The sequence below is a fragment of the Aplidium turbinatum genome, chromosome 8 (assembly GCF_918807975.1).
Source record: "Aplidium turbinatum chromosome 8, kaAplTurb1.1, whole genome shotgun sequence".
Lineage (NCBI taxonomy): Eukaryota > Metazoa > Chordata > Ascidiacea > Aplousobranchia > Polyclinidae > Aplidium > Aplidium turbinatum.
The window spans coordinates 15,111,423-15,133,423 of NC_137479.1; the positions used below are offsets into that span (position 1 = coordinate 15,111,423).

Below are 22,001 nucleotides of genomic sequence, written 5' to 3' on the forward strand. Positions count from 1 at the left end.
TAGGATCAGCTCTGCAGAAATAGAAGTTAGTAATTTAAGGCCATTTTTTAATTGCATAATAATGAAATGTTGCAATGGAATCTGATATTATATTAACATCACAGCCTTCATGTATTATAAAAGACGACTCCCCTAAGGTTTCAGCTGAAACAACCGATTTTCATCTATTTGTAGATGAAGAAGAAAGTGATTGGGAGTCCGAATCAGATGAAAACTTTTACATACCAAGCAGTATGGATGAAAGCAAATCATGTTACAACAAAGATGTTAATAATGACATTGTCATATCTGAAATATCAGCAAATGAGTTGTCATGTGTAAGTAAATATTTTTCTGAAGAGGCTCCTTTAGTTTCATTTAAAAGTGGGAAGTCTGTGATTTCTTCTTTTGAAGGCAGTTGTGGCAAACGAACGTGGAATGAAGAAGGCGAAGCTAGCAAAATGACTTCATCTCTAACAAAATGTAAAACGGATTTCAGTCAAAATATAGATGTGGAAACATTCCAAAAGATGTCACAGACACATGCAGTGACCGCAAGTGAAATTGCACAACAAAGTTTCGGTTTAATGGACTCAGAAACCATGTTAGATATTATTAGCAGTATTAAGACTAACAAGACACGCAAATTAGGAAATTTGAAACTACAAGATCAACAGCTCAGTATGTGCAATATCATTGCAAGTGTGGTAATTAGTTATCCAATCCGCGAAGTGTGGTGCAAGTCCGTCAAACGTTGGAAGCCGATGGCAGTGATAATGTTGGCAGACTACAGCAACACATATATAAAACTTACCTTATGGAATAATCTATGTCATCATGCTTTATCATTGCGCAGTGGCCAAGTCATATACATAAACTCATTAGAAAAAAGGTTCGTACGCAACGAAAGTTATTTTGTATTGAAACCTACGAGCAAAATTATTTCCATTTGTTCTGCACCTAATTTGACACACTCAAGTTTTCATTGTTGCCTTGGTGGCGATTTGCAAAAAGAAGTGATAGATGTAGTCAAACTAAATTGGAAGTGGTTTGTTGATACACATAAAACTTTGTCTTGCGTCCCACTCAAAAACATTCATTCTTTAACCAACAATGTTGTCAAGTTTAAAGACATTGTAAACATGGAATGTGGAGAAGTAATTCATACCAGAGTAAAAATTGCAGCAACAAGCAACCGAGAGAGAAGCTCAAGTGTTATTTGCGTGCATAACCTTGCAAATCCTCGAACTTGTTGTAATTTATATTTGAACGGAAGTGCTAGTCAGTGGACATTTCGCTTTAAGCGTTTCGCCAATCACACATGGGAATTTCGAAATCTTGCATGCTGTTTATCATGGTATAGTAACAGAGTGGAACTTCATACAACGCTATTTTCTACCGCTGAGTGCATGTTTTCTGACGGAAATGAGGGTAACTCTTCACCGCTGACCTTGACCAAAACAAATATCCTCACAGTAGACTAGTTATCCCATGTAGCCGCATTGTAATCCACGTACAAACACGGAACCTGAGACACTCTAAAATTCACTGTGATTTTTTTATTGTTATATCATCCTCACTTAATTTTCTAAAATGTTACACTGTGGTTCTGTCGCAAATTTAAAGTACACTTGTGTCAACAATGTTCTCGTCGTACTGCAGTAGGCTGTTGTACAAATGTATAGTTTGATTTTATAACTTTGAGATCATCCTGCCTCATATTATAAAAATTACAGTTGATGTTAGTACGTGCCCCAATTAAAAATGTGGTTTTACAGTACGGTATGTCAAAAGCGGTTTGGATAATGTTATCTTTTGAAATTTTACTCGTGAACGAACAATCGATTAATAAATTTGTCATAGGTATGCTGCCTCGTGACGTTATTTTATTTCCGAGTATTTTTTACCTTGTAGAAGTAATATAAGGGGATGTGGAGATTTAGTAAAGTCATTAAGGCCCTATCGAACGAAAATAGAAGACGCCATGCTCGAGTTTCAAGAATGAGTTATTATTGCAAAAGATCGATATGGAATTGAAAATTGAATCCCGCATTTTTCTGCTGTTTAACATCAGGTCCCTTGATGTGTTTGCTCATAATATTTTAAGCCGACTTTCTTTGAAATGTAAAAACGGCTACCGGTACCGATATTGCTGCGGTTCTGGTATTTTAGAAACAGCTTTCAGACAGCTTATATATACATTTATGTATTTGAAACAAAACATGAATAGAAAAATTTACTGTACGCAAACAAAAAACTTAACATTAATAGGCGTAACTACGGTGGCTCCAGAAATGAAATGGATTTAACAGTTTGCTGAGCCACGCAACACGTTCTAGATCCATCTTGAGTAAGCAGCATATTGAATTGACGTGAAACTGAGAAGCTTTGTCACTTTTGACTAAGCTTGTTTTCGTAAGTTCATTTCATTGGTCACAACCGAGGGAACACGTTCAGTCCGTTGGATGGGAATCGAAAAGCAGTTATCATTGCAATCATACCGGCGACCAATAAGCTTGCTTAAACGCGAAACCTCAATAGATACGTTTACAAGCAGTAGCATAAGCACACCCACTGGCAGCGACTTAGATTTAAATGCATATTTTGTACACAACACCCTGGGCGATTTGACACTGACCCTCTTTCGGTTATTGACCTGCTCACAAAGCAACCAGTAGGCCGAGCACAAGAGTTTCTACCCTGTTCTTCCAAACTAGCTGATTGATTCGTTGTTCGGCTTCAAAAGAACTGTAATAAAACTCAACAAAAAATGGTACATCAATGATCAGGAGGTACTATGTCCGACACAGTATTTCTGGAGCGAATACTGATACATTTGAATCCTTAACTTTTATGTAAAGGAATTCACTTTTCTATCAAATTTATCTTCGATTCAGCTCAAAAAGTGCAGGTCTGCTCATGCAATAGCACTTGAAGTAAATTTGGAATATGCTTTGTTCGCATCAAAGCTTTCACGTTATAGCTTTTTGGCGCGGCGGTCTGTAAGGATTTCGTTGAACACACTTTACCATCCATTCAATTCCTTCGTTCACTCCTTGCCTAAGAAATAAAGTTTATTACGCACTAGCCACTGTAGGCCTATAGAAGCAATAAGACAGTGCATGCAATGTAACGATCACAGACATGACTTTCTGCAAGCACCGCGCAAACAGACTCTTTGATGCAGCTACCAAGAATTACGGTTAAAAAAACTACAGTATAGTCGACTTCGCTATCTTAATTGTTCCACATCAGGGCCAAGCTAAATTAGCCTGATTCAGTAGTAAAACCCATCAAAAGAGGAGCAGTTGCACAGATAAATGCTTTTGGGACCGGTGAAACGAGGACTAATTAAGTGGTTTGACTGCATTACCCTGATTTTACTTCTTCAATGTTAAATGCTGGCTAGAACAAAACGTCAGTAAATGTGTATGAGCTTGTCTGCGTCACCTAGCAGAGTGTTAAACACAGCCACTAGACGGTACATTGCGTTCACTAGGTCAGTGACCTACGTACAATCGTACATGGGCATTAATAGAAACTGTACAATTAGTACATTCAATACGATAAACTTCAAAACACACTGCACTTAAAGCAGCACAACTTTCAATTTAATTTTTCTTGTGTGACAGTGACACTGACACATCTCAATTTTCATATATCTAAAGGGCGTTTGACATGACGCACTTGGGAAGGAGTGGAGTTGTCAGAACTGTCTTAATGCGTGAAATAGATTGGCGACATATATACATCATATGGTGAAGTGCAAAAGAGCAGCAAGACAATGGCATCTTTAATATTTATTTTAGCGTTGTAATGCTTTGCATGAGTGGTTTCGATCATCGAATGACAATTCAATCACCAATAAGAAGATTTGCGTATAAGGTTATCGGGAACAATTATTTTCCCTGGTAAAATCCCTCTGTCCTTCGGTAAATTATCGCTCGACAAAGTGCCGAGTGGTGCAAGCTACAATTACGGCAAAGTGCACGCGTTTTCGAAACTCATTTTCTCCGAGATTAGAGTGACTGACACATTTGATTAAATTTTTAGCACGGTACCGAAACTGTGAGGAACTTTACACATAAGACGGAAGTTAAACTATGGATTTGTAACAGAAAAGAAACAGGAACTTTATTCACAAATTACGTAATCTCTGCGTTTAAATGTTTTTAGATGATGGAAAATACTTCAGCATCACTTTGAAAACGATTAACTTTCTATAATACAGTACTACAGTAGGTAGCAAAACTTACCCAGTAAGAGCTGAAACAGGACGAATCATGCAGTCGCGACTTCCAATCTTGGTTGAAGAGTCGTGAAATACTCGTTTTATGTCCAAAACTGACAAACATCCATCAACATCTTGTTTATTAGCGAGAATAAGCAGTGGAACAGTGTTTAGATGGTCACTGGCCAACATTTTGTCTGGAAGAAAAAGGTGTATTGCAAACTAATAAAACAAACTCAGAAAAACTGTTAGGAGGCTAATGAAAAACAATCAAGGAAAGAAACATACTTGAGTTAAATTGTAATGCTGTGTTTGACAGCTTATATCATACTGTATTTTGTTCATAAAACAAACACATGCTAGTATCTGCAATACCATAAGCTTCTTTTGATTGTTGAAGTCGCTCTTTGTCAACAGAATCAATCACATATATTATACCATGTGATTCTGCATAGTATTTATCCCACAAACTTTGCAATTCTTCTTGTCCTCCCAAGTCCCAAAACATTAACCTCGCACCTCCCACATCGATTTTGCCAACTGTAATAAATTTAAAGTATTTTGTAAATCAATAAGTAAGCAAGAAAAAACGCAGTGAGCAACACGTTATGTTGTGGACTTTGATTTTGCTGACTTACTTTAATACTTTAATATCAACAGTATATTTTAGCTTGCTTAGTTCAAGCTGCTAAAAAGAGACTGTTTAGGGTTATTTTCATTGCATTTACTTGTTGTATGTTGTAATTTTTACTTGTTGTAATTGTTGGTTTAACATCAATCAATAATTATAATGCGAAGAAAGCAGCTTAAATAGAAAGGTTTGACCCTTTAAGTATGGGTTTGAAGCGTGGCCTACAAAAATCTATTTTCGTAGGCCACGGTTTGAAGCCTTTTAAAAAAGAAATTGGGCTGTAATTATGTAGAATGTAAGCATGCTGGATTGGCCTCTGAAGTTATGGTTATAAAATAATTTAAGCCTGAAATTTGGGCAGAAATTCTAATACTTTAATACTGATACATAACCTTTAACACTCAAATGATTTTGCAACCATAGCTTCAATGACTATACTTATGTTCTATGTAACTGCATTTGTAAAACAATCAGGAAAATAATCTCAGCCATAAAGTGAATCCATATACTTACTGTTTAGCCCAACAGTAGTTGTAATTTTATCTAAACTCATTCCTTTAAGATTTTTTGTAAATTTCGTCTTTGTTTGCTCAAGAAATGTCTAAAAAATACATGTTACTGGAGTAGAGTTGATAAGTAGACTAAATGAGTGTTTTTAAATCACTGTGCCATGGCACACTAGTGTGCTATGAAACATTGTCTAGTACGATAAGCCACGGAAGATCGTCTCACTTTCACCTAAATTGGTCTAAAAATAAATCATTATATATATATATAAAAATAAGGAAATAAATAAATTAGTAAGTAACCAACTGATTACTTTGAGACAAGAGAATTAAACGTGCAACAGGAGTTCTGTACCCAAAATGGGGATACCTCAAGATCATTTGAAACAATAAACATTGTCTAGAAAACGAGAAACACTAAGTGAAGGAAATTTAAAACTATTTTGTTTTAGAGGGCATCAAACACATTATCTGAAACATGTCTTATGTTTTTGAAGACACACCTCTGTGAGTTGCGGGCTGGAGAAATGTGCATCAACAACAGCAGCATACTAGTTCCAGATATTACACTAAATAAAACACAGATACTACTATTTTACATACACAGAAAATCAATAAACACACTAAATAAAACAAAAAATAATAAACCATAATTAAGCTTTTCTGAGTTACATTTGGTGTTTTCATGTTTTTAATACAAAAGTGTTCTGTGGATCAAAAAACATCGAAAAACACTAGACTATAGTGAATTTTTATGATTTCTTAATGAAAACAAGTACGGTACCCAGAATCCACAACAATCAAACATTTAAACTTGAGCACTAGTTAGTTTACTTACAGTTTTACCAGCATTGTCCAATCCAAGTATTAAAATACAAAATTCATCCTTTTGAAACGTATATCTCCACCAACCCGATAACAAAGAATACATGTTCACGATATCTTGGTAATTCTTACCAATGCAATACTATTTCAATTTATTACCCAAGCCACAAAACTATTTTATCAGTAGGTCTATGCCAGTAGGTACTAACATCTATAGGCCTTATTCCTTTGTATAAGACAGATTGTTCAACTTTTAGGGCAGGTGGTCAAAAACCAGGTCAATGTAGCTTCATCTAGTCCTGTTATACTGTACCATGCATTTTCAGATAGATCATTCAAAGAGTAACACAGCCCTCAAAATTAGATTCCATCTACGACGACAAAAACATTGTCGTCGCCAAATCAACAAACCTTGGATTGCGGCGGCAATTGCCGTATGCTTTAATCAAACAAAGTTTATGCGCTTCTTCTCCATCGTGTGTCACATGGCGGTAGCCCAGAGCATCACGCAAGCTGTTTTATGCGCTGACAATGCTCTTGTAAACTGTAAAAAATTTGCAAGCTTATAAATACTGGCTTAATTGTTACGCAAAAGTTATTCTATCATCGAATGCTTATTGTTTACCGGTGTCGTTGCAAATATAAAAAGTAGTACAAAATTGGATAAATGGTTCTTCGGCAGTAAAGTAATGCTTCCAATCATATGGCATCGTGCGTTTATGAACGGGCAGTTTTGCGTCTTCAAGTATTCCAGTGACGACGCAACAACCTCATCCTCCAATACAGCATCTGATGATTCCGATTCTGACAGCTAGTTCTTCAACAGACTTTGTGTTGCTCGCAGTGTCCAATTGTGCCAAAATTATGTTAGCTTATACTTAAATGGAGGCCATCTTCTCGCAGGGAGCTATTGATTTGTTACCAGTACCTAGTTGAGCAATTAACGTTATTTTATGATAATTCAACGTCGCTAGATGTCAAATTAATGTAAAACAAACGTAAATTTTTTATTAGGCATTGTTGTTACGCAATATAACCCGCCGGAAAACTTAAATCGATTTGTGCTGACTCGAACGTTGAATCAACCCAAAATTAAGTTACTTTCTCCCACCATGAGTTATTTAACGTGAATTACCGTAATAGCTGGGGTATCGCGTTGCTCGCTTTATCGCTACTTTCGGTATTATTACATCACAACAAATCAAACAGTGCGGTCGTGATAGACTACTCAAGTACCGTATATTTTTCTCTTCTCGTTTTACATGTTTTGGTACAATTTTTTTAGGCAGTGGCTATTTGACCGGCGCCGGTCTTTGAATCTGAAACACTATTTGACCGTCATTACGTCATTGTCCAGTCACTTTTTTTCTTTTTCTCTTTCAAAGCAAAAGATGAGAAGCGCGCATATGAGTTCTGAATCCAACCATTTTGTTCAACTCGTTATGTGGCGCGTGTGGTACGTCGCCGCTTCCTATTCTAGAGGGACTGAGTTCGATACTACCCAATAGCGTTCTTTTTTTTTAACTAAATTTTGACCCAAAGTGCATTTTGTTGAGAGCAAAAATGTATTGCTTCGTTCGGCAAACACGGTCACATCAATCAATCATTTTATTTTTCGTCATTAACGCGTCCGGGACAAAAAAGATACTAACTACAAAAATCGATACATATAGCCTAGACCTCCCAGCACGTTAATGAACGGGAAGACGTGGCAAAACCTTGAAAAGTTTAAAACGTGCCTGAATTGAAAAATTATGTAGGCTATATACCGTATCAGTAGTTAGCACGGCCACAATCGGAAAATTACCCAGAGAAATTCTCAAATTCCAGCAAATTAAAAAAACTCTAACTTTATTACTCACATTTGAAAAGACATAAAAAATAATTAAAAACTGACTAAAAAATGCACTTCGTGTCAAAATTTAGTTAAAAAAAAATAAATAAAAAAAAAAGAACGCTTCTGGGTAGTATCGAACTCAGTCCCTCTAGAGTCGGAGGCGGCGACGTATCGCATGCGCCACGTGACGAGTTGAGTGAGATGGTTGGATTTAGAACTTATATGCGCTTCTCGTCTTTTGCTTTGAAAGAGAAAAAGAAAAAAGTGACTGTATAGTGACGTCATGACCGGTCAAATAGTGTTTCAGATTCAAAGACCGGCGCCGGTCAAATAGCCACTGCCATTTTTTTATAATAAACGTTCACAGCAATTGCCTAGGCAATTTCAACTTTTGCTGTTTGGCCACGTCAACGTTTTTGACGAAGTAAAAATATGCTAATTTTTGAAGACTGCGTGAGTGTTCACAGCAAGTAAAATAGTCCGAGGTGAGGTCTTGGTGCGATGTTTCTGCTGATTAAACTCCCTTACGCTGCGAGTAAATAACACAGAAAGAAATTTTGAACAATTTTTGTCCTAATTAATTGCTCATTTTGCGATGGCATTTTTTTGCTGTAGCAGAATGGCCACTATGACGCTTGCAGCAGCATTTACCACAGCAATTGCCGCATGCCGCCGCTAATTTTGAGGACTGGTAACATGGTTAGCAGCAGTGGATAAAGATCTATATTTACAGACTTTAATCATAGATCATAATAATCATCAGAGTCCACTTAACACATTTTTACCAGCAATCCAACATTTGGAAAACGTTGCTTTTAACATGTTTCCAGAACAATACAACGACCGTAATTGTCATTACATGTCTTCATAAATATTTCATTGGATTTAAATAAAGGCTGTGCATTGCCAGATAAGGCATTCTGCCCTAATTTGAGAAAAGTTTAAAGCTGTTGAAAACAAAAACTTGTATTTTCGAATTTTTTCTTAGTCCTGGGCAAAGATCAAAACCCTAACCTTATTCTTAACTCTCACCTTTACCCTTCCGAACTTTAATCCTAACTCTGGCAACAATTGATTGTAACCAACAATTGGGTAAAAATAACCATTTCCTAAAAAAAGGCTGTGGCTTTAGGCTATTTGCACTATATAGTGTAAAAATAGCCTCAATAGCGTTGTCAGATAAAAAATTCTGCCCTAATTTGAGAAAATTTTAAAGCTGTTGAAAACAAAAACTTGTATTTTGGAATTTTTTTTAGTCCTGGGCAAAGATCAAAACTCTAACCTTATTCCTAACTCTAACCCTTCCTTACTTTAATCCTAACTCTGGCAACACCTGATTTTAATCAAGGCAACAAGTGTGGAAAAATAGTCACTTCCAAAAAAAAATGTCAGATTTCTCATATTTGCAGGAAAACTTCCAAACTAAAAATTCTGACGCGTTAATGACGAAAAATAAAATGATTGATTGATAATTGATTTCATGCTGACTTCTGAGCAAGGCGATGAGTGAGTCCAGGGTTGCCAGATTGATAAAACAAAAAAGGCCAAATGCATCCCCAAAAAAGGCCAAATTATAGAAAAAAAGGCCAAACCTGAGGTTTTGTTCTCTTTGTTGAAATCAGTGGTGTTTTTGCACTTACTTTCAACAACAAATTAGATAATATTTACCCAGTTTCTATTGTTCTACATGTTATCTGTTAAAGAAGAATCGCTTAGTAAAATTCCTGAAAAAATGCAATCCATAAAATACAAACAGATAGGTATGGAAACAATTACAATACAACTGAAATATGCATACAACATTAGGCTAAGCGTCATCCTGTAGACTAAAAAGCCATTAACGTCCACCAGTGAGACCCAGGTGACTAGTGAGAAGGAGTTAATATTGGCATATCACTTAATGCAATATGAAATAGTATATATATACAATATTTATACCCAATACAATTACTTGTAGGCTACATTAAACACCCAACACTGCAAAATCAGAGAAATCAATTGCATTTATGTCCAACATCCTTCCACAATGAACACTCCTTATTCTAGGAAAGCTAGCGCCTCTGCCATTTCGTTACTGCTAGTTTCACCATAAACAATATCAGATGTGAAACGCCTTATTATTATGGCACTGCCATCAAAGTTTGTGCAACATTTTCCATTCAGCAGCATGTCCGTTTGTATTCGCAAAATCGTTTCCAAAAGCTCAGTCTGCATTTTGTTTCGTTTTTTTTTTTTCACTGCAGTAAGTAATGAAAAAATCCTCTCTACTACTGCATTACTGACAGGGATGCAGAGACATATTAAAGCATAGCTAGCAAGGTCTTTGAAATGGGCATGATGTAAAACGCTACACCAAAACTTTTCACTGTTGCTAGAGATAACCAAAAAAACTATGAAAACCAAAAGAAAAAAAAGCCAAACAAATGCCAATCGGGAAACTAAAAAAGGCCAAAAAAAGGCCAAGCGGCCAAACAAAAATTGTCCAGCCAAACACTTTTCAAAAAGGCCAAATTTCTGACATTTGGCAGTAAAAAGGCCAATCTGGCAACTCTGTGAGTGACTGTAAGACAAGGACGTCATGTCAGAATTGCCAGATAGCCAATTTCAATTCAATTCAATTTATTTTTCTTTGTCAGAATGCAAAAGAAATGATCTTGTGAAAAAGAAATACAGTAACAAAACTAACAAAAGGAAAAGGTGGCAAAACCTTAATGGTTTAAGACGTGCATGAATGGATCTAATATTGCGGTATGCATCAATAAATATAGTTAAGCACGGCCACCAAACCTGATACTTTAAAATAAGTTGATGAATTAGTTAGTCGCCTCCTCGTTCCTGGAACAACTGGAGCGCCAATTCTTAAAGCAATGAGAACACGACTGAATCCAACATCACAAAAACAAACTAATATACACAAGAAAAGTAATTTGCGTTCTTCTGGTGACTATTTACTAGGTTACCTCCTGATGTTAAAGATGATAACTAGCTTTTGTATTTCCGACGTTTCGTCAATCAGCACGACTGACTTTATCAGCAAGACTGACTTTATCAAACGTCGGAAATACAAAAGCTAGTTATCATCTTTAACATCAGGAGGTAACCTAGTAAATAGTCACCAGAAGAACGCAAATTACTTTTCTTATAAAATGCCTGGTGAACAGTCTCTCTCTGTTTTTAATATACACAGTTACACACACATATTGAAATTACGTAACGGACTATCAAAACAAGGACTATTTACAGATTTCATACAGAAATAAAGTGTTCGCAGCAACGATATTAAGTAGCCTATAGATTGCAGAACAAATACATAATATGGCAGCTCATTATCAAGATAAAATAGTTAAAAAAGCTTTGTTTTTTTAAATTAATTTCCTGCGCATGTAAGAGCATAAGAAGCATGATGATATAGCAGCGTGTTTTTGGTATTTCTAATAAGAGTTGAATCATCTTTTATAGCGTCAATGAGGGATGGAGTGTTTTTGGTATCGCTAATGAGAGGTGGAGATTCTTTGGTAGTAGTGCAATTAAGCCAAAATAGAAAAAAAAAAACTTACCCAAAAAAAGCCAAATCTACTACAAACTCTAATCAGCCTATGTTTTTCCTTAAAAGAACAAAAAAATGCAATAAATGGTCATGCTGGTAGTGTAGCCTACATTGGGGCGTAGTCATTTCCTAAAATACATTACAAAGTTAGTTATGCCATGTCAGACTGTCATAACTAGGGGCCGCTATGTTCTAGACAATTGTTCACCTAATCAAACGTCATATAAAAACCGTTCAGGTCTACTGAATCTTAGCGTATTACGTCATGGAATTTTTCCTAAAAATGAGCCAAAATTGCACCATCGTTCGTAAGACTTGTGTCAAACCTGTTTAAACATGAAACATGGCATCACCACCTTTGAACACCTGTTTGAATTGCGTGACAATGACCTTCACTATTACGCAGAGATGTACGTATGCGCCGCAAAATTCTACGCCGCATACATGCGGCGTAGACTTTTTGTTTGCGCTAACGCTTGCGGCCACATTTTTTTGGATAGTTTGCGCTTGAGGATGCGCCGTAAAGTTTTCGCGGTTTTTTAGCGCATAGCGTCAACGCATACTTTTTAATGTCTTAGTTGTTGTTTGCAATTTTTTTTGTCAAACTGCGAAATGTTGACGTCTTGCAATTGCCCATTGTTCCAGTGTTGTGTCACAGTGTCATCTATTGTTCAGTCAGCTGGAGTTTGTTTGTATATCGCACTACTGCCTTTGACGCTAGAGTCCCACGTGGAGACTGAAGTCTTGTAGAAAAAAAAGAAAGAATTAGTTAAAACAACTTAGGCCTACTGCGAAATTACTTAGTAAATTACGGGTCAGAACAGGAATGTAATGTAACCAAGCAAGTAGGTAGGTAATGTCGCTCCATGTAAAATGTAAACAATGACTTGGCTTCGCAGTGTGAAGTTTTTTTAGTCAAGCAGTGTTGAAGGCGTTTGTAAGCAATTGTGACCACTTTAATTTATATTAGTTAAGTCTTGCATTTTGGGGCAAATCAGAAACTTCTCAGGCAATGAGCAGTGCAGCCTATGTATCTAAACAAACTCAACTATTTGGTCTCCGACAGTCCGACCGTGATTGCTTGCATGATGTTGTACTCTGTATGTTATATGTAGTACGGTACATTACTTTGCCTTTGCCGGTTATTCTTGTTGTAGGCTATGTAGCGTAGTAATGTGTAGGCCTACATAGGCTACAGTAGGCTATCAAGCTAAGGTAATTTTTACTTGACAATTTATACATTCTGATGCGTAAGTATGTAATTATATATGTTTTGTAACTTGATGAGCAGTTTAAGCAAAACATGCATCCAGGGGCCAATTGTGAGAGGCTTTTGAGTAGCCTACTGCTAATAACACTAGTAATGCTAACTATCCCTGAATGCTAATAACAAAGAGTTGTGCAGTTCAGAATCTAAACTTGCTTGTGTCTGGCAGTTTTGTCTTCCATTAACCCACTTTTTAAAAATCTTATCAAAAAAAAGCATAAAGCTTACTGAGAGAATTATGGCATTAAAAGCAACATTAATCTTATTCAAACGGAATCATTTTAAAAATAGTGTTGTGTTGAAAATGAATTCTTAGTTCCGCCCGTGAACTCACACCCATAGATGAGAAGTATAAAATAAATGATAACTTTAATGTACAAACGATACCACCCAGTATATCGTGGACGCGTGAAAATAGCAAGACGGTTCGACCCTCGTGTCGTTATCTTCTATCGTTGATCACGGTCTTTCTGTAACGAAAAGACCTTGGCTAACATAAAATAATTACGCTTAAAATGACGTTATAAACACGTTCAAATCAAAACAATCCACGATATATAAGAATCAAAGGAATCTACAAAACGGCAAACAAATCTACAAATCGATGTTACGTCGGAAGAGCCGAATTATTAAACATTTTGTCGAAATGTGCTCTGTTGATCAATAACTAAAAAACAATAATGAAATAGCAACATAAACTCACCGAAATTTTGTCGGGCGATCCTTATAACTACTAAATCGATTCTCAACAGAATTGGTACGTTCATGTACTGTAGTTAACTAATGTAACATTAAAATTATGAATTTCTCTAAGAACAGACTTCATATATAGTACGAAAAGAGAAGAGAAATGATTCCAATGATAGCGTCATACTCAAAAAGATACAAGCTGCCTTTGCCGGCGCAAACTTCTAACTACGTTGGTTTAACGTCAAAATACACAGAGTAGACAAAATGTAAGATTTTGCTGACGCTCAGATAAACCGCTAAACGAAGCAGCATTTACAATAACAACACATTGGGCATTACGTAGCGGGTTTAGCATCAAAACAAACCAGTCAGTTGAGGTCAGTTGCCTAAAAAACGCTGTTTATGGCACAAATTATCAACAGGGGTTATATCAATCAGTGGGGACATTCTCTTTAAATGCTTGAAACAAAGGAAATAATTTGTTTTTCTTGTTATGACCCGAAGTGACTTAGACATCGACTTCCGATTTCGAAACTAAAAAACAATGATGTAATAAGGGTGCGAACAGTGAACGTAACAAATAGTGTTTTTTATAATGGATTTTTAGGGAGCGACAGTTAGTATATTACTAGGAGCGACAGTTAGTATATAATACTAGAATTTTCTTGATAGGCATATGGTACAGTTTCTTACACTACACTATTGTATTCAGGGAATAAATTACGGTAATACTAATCTCCAAGTGAAATGGAGCATGATAATACAAATCCATGGCCCTACATGGAAAAGTATTTTAAGCTCTCTTCTTCGAAAAGCAAAAACTTATATTTTCAATGCCAGATGTGCCTTCCGGCCAAAAAGATAATTTCTTGTAACGAGAAATCGCGAAGTGGCTTGAAAAGTGTGTTGTTTCGAGTGGTTTATACCGTGCGAATGTTTGGCACCTAGCAAACAAAATGAGTTTGCGCTAGAGTATGCGCTAACGCTGACGCCGCCAACTTTTTTACAAGTTGCGTTGACACATGCGGCGTATAGTTTTTCGAACGTTTGCGTTGACGGCGTCAATATTTTTTGTATGCGCGTACATCACTGCTATTACGTCACAGTACTGCGTACGTGAGTTTGAGATATTGCCATGTATTCTGATCATTCGTAAAATTGTTGCTTGAAGTTAGTCGCAAATTTAACTGTTTCGCTTAGTGCGGCTAGCTGGATAAAATTTCCGTCTTTTATCCAAGTAATCTGTTTTGTAGTGACAAGTTTTAGTGGTGTATCGCGTTGCATTCCATTTTCGACAGCCAGGTAGCTAATTTTACAGAAATACAAATTTGAATAGACGTTTCAAAGGAGTGTTTCTCTTTCGGTCATTACATACAGACGAACGGATTCGGGAATCTTATGTTACAATTTTCCCACGAAGAGATTATGGTTTACCGCTGTGACCAAAAGTTATCTATAAACTAGCTTATAAGAAACACACTCAGTCGCGACAAGACACTAAAAGACAAAAATAACAGTTAAACAGTATTCAAAAGCGACTGGGTCTGCAGCGAATATACAGACACAGCAGTCATCGAGTCAAACAATTTAAATGGGATCATCGTCTTTTTGCAGCAGCCACAAAAGTCCTTCGTTTACTGAACCTTTGTCAACTTGGTCAGTTTGATACATATTCTTTGATGATCAAGAAAATGAAGTATCTCAGCTCGTTAGCGCGTCACTTCTGGAACGAAGAAGCTTCAAGATCAAGCGGCGCTGGTTCGACTCTCAGGGTGTGCGCTTGAGCAACGCACGTTCAGGACTGCTCTCCATTCAGCGGCATCTAATGGATGGAATAGTTCTCCGGCAACAAGACTTCAACAATCGGAAACTTCACTCTGTCAATCTCGGTGACCGGGCCTGCGTCAGTGATTCAAAGCCTCTACAAGTATGCGAAACTGCCAGGATTAAGCTTTGCAAGAAGCTTTCCCAGTCCGAGGATAAAGATTCAATCAATCAAATCTTCATCATTTGATTTTTGTGCTGTTTGCTTCCAGCTTAACTGAAGATGATCTAGCTTTTAGCTGATCGAAATCGATATTTAGCTATAGGCTATATGATTGAACTGACTCGTGTGAGAATAAATTTCTTTGCATCATATTCTTTGATGTAAACAAAGATAGCATCCTTGGCAGTGGCGTTGCCAAGGGGGGTTTTAGCGGTTGCAACCCTCCTTTGACACGCGTGTGACGTCACGATATTGAGAATGATGCTTTCAGTCTCTTTATGTCTCTAAAACAAAGTTTGCCTAATTTTAAACAAAACTGCAAAGAGCGAGTTTTGCCATTACCAAACAATCAAACATTTCAGCCAGGAATTAGCAACAAGAAAACATAAAGACTTGTAGCCTAGCTTTATTTCCAAAAAATGCCCAAGAAAACATGATCTTATCCTTTTGCTATGCCACCGAAGGGCACCATTTTACAGGAATATTCATACCCACATTTTTGTTGAAAATACTCTCAGAATGCACCAAATTCAAAGTAATTTTTTTAAATTTTTTGGCGAAGGCCCCTCAGATCACCACCGCTGGGTGTCGCCATAAGCGAAACATGCCGTCAAACCTCCCCCCCCCCTTTCAAAATCCCTGGCTACGCTACTGATCCTGTGACTATGAAGTGATTACATCATTGCTTTGAGGAATGCAAATGCTTTTAATTCTCAGCAATAAATGAGTTCAACATTTGCAACCGCATTCTATCTCTCCCCTTTGTTTTGGTCGAAGTGACGGTGGAAACAATCCCTGCTACAACTGCAATTAGTTTCACGTATAGGCTTCCAAACGAGCCAAACTCAAGGTGGTGGGTAAAAAAAAATATTTTTCGTAAAAGCGTGAGGAAAATACAATAAACTCTTTTGTAATTTTTCGTGTTTTGGTTGCATTTTCAAAGAGTTATTGGTTTTGAATCTTTATCCTCGGACTGACAAAGCCTTGATTGGTTATTCCTGGTAGTTTCGCATACTTGTTGAGGCTTTTGACACGGGGCCAGTTACCGAGATTGGCAGAGTGAAGTATTCCGATTGTTGGAGTGTTGTTGCTGAGGAATTATTCCATTCACTAGCAGGGCCGGATTTAGCTGATGGGGGGCCCGGGGCACTTTTAGATCGGGGGGCCCCGTGCAAAAAAATTTTTCGCGCCTACGGCGCGTAAAAACCATCTCTACGTCTACAGTAGCATCAGTCCAGTACTGCACAGCATTTTGCAGAAACTTTAAAGGTCAAAAGGAATAAAATAACACAAAATCACATTTTTTCCACATAGGGGGGCCCTTCAAAAGTCGGGGGGCCCGGGGCAACTGCCCCCCCCTAAATCCGGGCCTGTTCACTAGGTGCCGCTGAATGGAGAGCAGTCCTGCAATGCGTTGCTCAAGCGCACACCCCGAGAGTCGAACTTGCGCCGCGGGATTATAAGCCGGGCGCGTAACCACTGAGCTAACGGGGCGGACTATATTTCCTTGTGATTTAGTCATTTTTTGATTTCTCAATCTTTCTGATTTCATAACTTTCCTTTTTCATGAATTTGTTGATCAGATTTCCTCAAATGAAGAAGTTTCCTCACAAGTGGACTCGCAGAAGTTAAAAAGCTGCATCCAGACTCAACACAGAGACATAGTTTTATTTCTGAAAAATGCCAAAGACAGCATGATCTTATCCTTTTGCTATGCCACTGGACAGCACCATTTTACAGTAATATTCATACGTACCCAAATTTTTGAACATGCTCTCAGAATGCCCCAATCTCGAAGTAATTTTTCAAAAATTTCTGGGGGAGGCCAGACCTCCCGCCGCTGAGTGTCGCTTTCAGCGATCACGCCGTCAGGCTTCGCCTGTCGACCGTCAAACCACACCCCTCTCAACTTTGTAAACTTGCAACAGGCCTACTAGTCTGTGGAAACAAACCATACCTACACAAAAAGCTGAAGATACGTACAAAACATTTTGTTTATTCAGTATACTTAAAACACTATCCTCACAGAATAAAAAGTCACGTCCAGGCGGTTGCACAGTTGTGCAATTGTGCATGTCTCATTCAATGTCGATCCACTCAAATAATAATAGTTGACAAACTACGCGCCATTGAAAAACTACAAGTTAATGAAATGTTCCTGCAAATTCCTTCATTGGTGTCAGAAGCCATAAGCCGAGTGGTAAGGCAACCAAATACTATTGCGAAATATATTCCACGAAGAGACTATGTACGCCTAAGCGTAAAAATGGTACAACTTGTACAAGGTACGATCTGGGCACGGGCTCTGAACCATGCTGGCGTATGCGCCTCATTTGATTTGGGAGCTTGATAAGTGTGCTGAGACCAGTGATGTTTTATCTTACAAAACGGTAACAAGGAAGATAAATTTCAAAACTAAGTGTGTCCACTAAATCAGGGCAACGAGTGGATCAAATGTTTGTTGAAAAGTCGGTTGGTTAGTGCCGGATCAACATCCGACGCCACGATTTCAAAGCAATGCTGCACACAGGTCAATGAGTGTGAATGCTAATGTTGCACTAACATTTCGAGCAACGATGCAGCTCCAGTAGGAAACAAGAACACTTTTACGCTTAAAATAAACTTTAAATTTGGTTTGAAATGTAACAATATTCCATTACTTCTGATCGCCCGTCGCTGTGCCATCGTGTGGCTTCATGACATCTGGTAGTTCTGGTGGCGACGAGTAATCGTCTATTTGAATTGGTTCAACCGCATCTGCAACAATTGTTCTCACTTTGGACAATGATAAATTACATTAAATACATAGTACTCATTAATAGTATACATATTTTTCACCTCGCATTACATCAATTCAGCTCAGTAGCCTGTAAATCGGAAGGGTAAATGGGTTAAATACTTTACAGCGTGAAGACACGCAGGAGGTTAGTCTTATTAATAGAAATCCTGCATAGCAATCTGCAATTTTAGCTGCAAACTGTGTCAAAACTAAAGTCTGTTGAAATGTCTTGAGTTAGTATTTCAAGCGGTGATGGTCAGGTGGTCAGAACATCCATTTTATTTTGAAAAATAAAATAAAAAAAAACATTCACGCGAACTGAAGGCTGTGGGACACAAAAATATTTTAAAATTGTGAAATTTCCTCTTCATACAAAACCCCTTTCTTTGTCTCGAAATATGTTTTGCAGTGCAGAACTTTGTTTAAACAATTTAGCATTTTCATCTTGTATCAGTGGCTAATGCAAGCATTTAAAACGAAAATAAGTGAACAAGGGACCGTTAACTTACCGCCTTCCTTTAAAGATAATTTGAGCAAACCAGGGGACTGTGCTTTTGCAGTGGCTTGGGTAAAACCACTGTCGCCCAATGTTTTATTGTCATCAAGTACCTGAAAATACAATACAAACAAGTACATTGCATGATTCTCCAAAATGAGAATTATCAGATATCAGACTATTGAGTGAATAAAAAAATAGCAGTAACTTCAAGTAGGCTACATATATCTCCACACAAAGTGAAAATTACACGACTTAAATTGACTCTTTTTTATTTCTTTAAAGGTAATTTCTAAAATACATTATTAACTACGAACAGTGGCCAATGTTTCGATCTTACAGATCTGATTGAATCTTTATCCTCGGACTGGGAAAGTTTATTACAGAGCTTAATTTTGGCAGTTTCGCATACTTGTAGAGGATTTGAATCACTGACGCAGGCCCGGTCACCGAGATTGACAGAATGAAGTTTCCGATTGTTAAAGTCTTGTTGCCGGGAAATTATTCCACCCATTAGATGCCGCTTTTTTTGAAAATATCGGGGCGGACGTGAATCTCTTCAGCGTAGTGAAATGAAAGTAATGAGTTCACTTTCATCATTTCACTACGCCGAAGAGATAATAATATGTAATAACAATATTTATATAGCGCCACATCCACAGTCAAACTATGCTCCTGGGCGCTGTACATGACAATGGTGATAATTAATACGGTACTTTCAGTCATAATATTCAGTGAAATAGAACGTTTTCAAGCTAGTTTTAAATTCATTTAAATTTTCAGCTTCTTTTACACAAATAGCAGCAACTGACAGCAACAACTGGGAAGTTGCGATTTCCATATTGTGTCTTACATGAAGGGTTGCACAATGCACAAGAGCAATTGATGCTGAGAACGCAAAGTTCTGGCAGGTTTATAATGAACAAGCAAAGTGTCCAGATAGTTCGGAGCAAAACCATGGAAAACTTTATAAATTAATAGACATATTTTGAAGCGAATACAATACAATACTGGAAGCCAATGCAGGGATTTTAGTATAGGAGTGATATGCTCATGTTTACGTGTTAAAGTAATTAGCCGAGCGGCAGCATTCTGAACTCTTGGAAGACGTAAAATAGTACAATGTGGAATGTTATTTAACAATGAATTTGAATAATCAAGCCTGGATGTTACAAGTGCATGAGTTAAAGTTTTACAAGCATCAACATTTATGAACTGTCTGATGGAACCAATATTTCTAAGATGAAAAAAGCAAGATTTAACAGTGGAACTGACAAAATTTTCTAAACACAAATTTTGATTTAATGTTACACCAAGCAATTTAATTGAGTTAGAAGAAGGAAGATTGATATTACTCAGGGTAGATCCGTCAGATCGAAACATTGGCCACTTTCCGTAATTAATAATGTCTTTTTAAACATTATCTTTAAAGAGATAAAAAAAAGTATCAAAAGTCTTGTAATTTTCACTTTGTGTGGAGCTACAAGTACTTGAGAAGTTACTGATAGTTTTTTATTCACTTGCTGATTTATGCATATCAGTTTGTATCCTCTGTGGATCCTTCTCTTGCATCATGGGATAATCCTATAGATGTTCTCTGATGCACCACTTCATTTTCTTTATATTGAGTGAACTAGGAAAAAAATATTTTGTTATGATGACGATGCCTAGAGACTTTGTTATCGTGGTACGTACTGCATCATTGCTTCCATTGTATAGTACTTGATCATCCGGTGATACTTTTAGTATTCCTTGAATTGTCTTTTTGAGATCAAGAACAGTGTTAGTTTCTTTTGCATCAGCAAAGATGGTTGTCTTTTTACGGCGAATAGTTAAGAAAATCTCCTGTAATAAATATAAACACATATTAACCAACTGATGTACTTGTAGCGAACAAAAGTGTTCGTACTAATAAAAATGCATAATTATGACCTACTGACTTACAAGAAAATATGTAGAAATATAACGGAACAGTGAGCTTGCATGTTTTCTATAATTATGTAATGAAGACTGAAGTTCACTTTGTTGCATGAAATAAATGTTTTGTGTTAAAAACATTTTAATTCGAGCACATGTGCACTTAACCGGATCAAAATTTCAACTAATTTAAACCAGTAGTTTTTGTACAATCGACAAAAGTTTTAGGTGTGGACAAGTCCTATCCACATTTTAGTCCAAATAGGGTTAACCTTAAACAGTAGTGAAAGTTTTATACAGCACAATAAAACCATGAATTATGAATATTCTCATGCTATCAGTATTCTTCAAAGTTTGTTGTAAAAAGGTCAACTCATCAACTGCACTGAAAGAGTTTGTAAAAAAACAGTAACATGTAGATCTTTATTAATGAGGTTTTTTGTACGGTATGTTTTTAAAAATAAATGTCTATGAAGTAATACAGACTAGTAGCTTAAATCAGTAACTTCCACTGCAATTAAGCAGCATAGCAGAACAGTCTGCAGTCATATTTGAAAGCTTGCACTTTGGTATGGCCTGCGTATGCAACTATACAATATACATGACACAATGCTATTACCATACAAAAATTGCACAATTATAATTCTGATCAGTGACACTTACCATTTCATCCAAATAATACTCTTCTAGTTAAATTTCAAGAAAATATTTACATAAACAACCAAGCTAAGAATGAGGTACTTTAAAGTATTGACCTAAACTAACCTTAACAGAAATTTATACATTATATAAGGTTTTATTTCACTAAAGTAGACAGTCATTTATACTTTCAACTTGTAAACATTGTATGTCTGTGGTAGGCTACTCATAAAACACTATGGCATCAAAGCAGGGTTGAAAATATCAATTGTAAATTGCTACTGTATGATATTAGATCGGAATGGCCCGTTTCGGTGAGTCCGATTCGGTAAGTCCGATCTCTTAATGGGGGATTTTTTCAATTTTTTTTTTTAAATTATTGGGTACCGTAGCCGAATTATCATTGCCGTTTTAGGGTTAGGGGTTAGAGGTTAGGAACTCACCGAATTGGACTCACCGAATAGTAGCAGACCCGTATTAGATTGTAGTGATGCACAAGAGGCAACAATCAACATCTTGGCCAGAAGCCGGATGCTCCAGCTAGAGAATTGAAACTCAAGTTGTTGATGATGTGGTCTGATGACAACAGGTTATTTCCCATTGGTGCATAATGGACAGGAAAAGTCCGACGCCCAAGCAAAGACAGTTGCTGCGCAGTCGGCCAGTCGCA

At 37.0% G+C, this 22,001-nt stretch overlaps 3 protein-coding genes across 3 annotated transcripts; 1 reads left to right on the top strand and 2 right to left on the bottom strand.

Moving 5' to 3' along the window:
* Positions 1-4: 4 nt before the first annotated feature.
* On the top strand, positions 5-1,850 carry LOC145775166 (shieldin complex subunit 2-like). Its single transcript, XM_082586402.1, has one exon. It carries the CDS (start codon positions 75-77, stop codon positions 1,461-1,463), a length of 1,389 nt encoding a protein of 462 aa, XP_082442528.1. The 5' UTR covers positions 5-74; the 3' UTR covers positions 1,464-1,850.
* A 325-nt stretch (positions 1,851-2,175) lies between these two features.
* Positions 2,176-6,395, bottom strand: LOC145775415 (ADP-ribosylation factor-related protein 1-like). The gene is made up of 5 exons (XM_082586707.1): positions 6,186-6,395; positions 5,355-5,442; positions 4,586-4,750; positions 4,236-4,407; positions 2,176-3,039 (listed from the first exon to the last, which is right to left on the bottom strand). Exons 1-5 carry the CDS (start codon positions 6,276-6,278, stop codon positions 2,952-2,954), a joined length of 606 nt encoding a protein of 201 aa, XP_082442833.1. The 5' UTR covers positions 6,279-6,395; the 3' UTR covers positions 2,176-2,951.
* An 11,081-nt stretch (positions 6,396-17,476) lies between these two features.
* LOC145775666 (elongin-B-like) lies at positions 17,477-21,461 on the bottom strand. The gene is made up of 4 exons (XM_082586999.1): positions 21,356-21,461; positions 20,471-20,620; positions 18,789-18,888; positions 17,477-18,257 (listed from the first exon to the last, which is right to left on the bottom strand). Exons 1-4 carry the CDS (start codon positions 21,356-21,358, stop codon positions 18,157-18,159), a joined length of 354 nt encoding a protein of 117 aa, XP_082443125.1. The 5' UTR covers positions 21,359-21,461; the 3' UTR covers positions 17,477-18,156.
* Between the last annotated feature and the right edge of the window lie 540 nt (positions 21,462-22,001).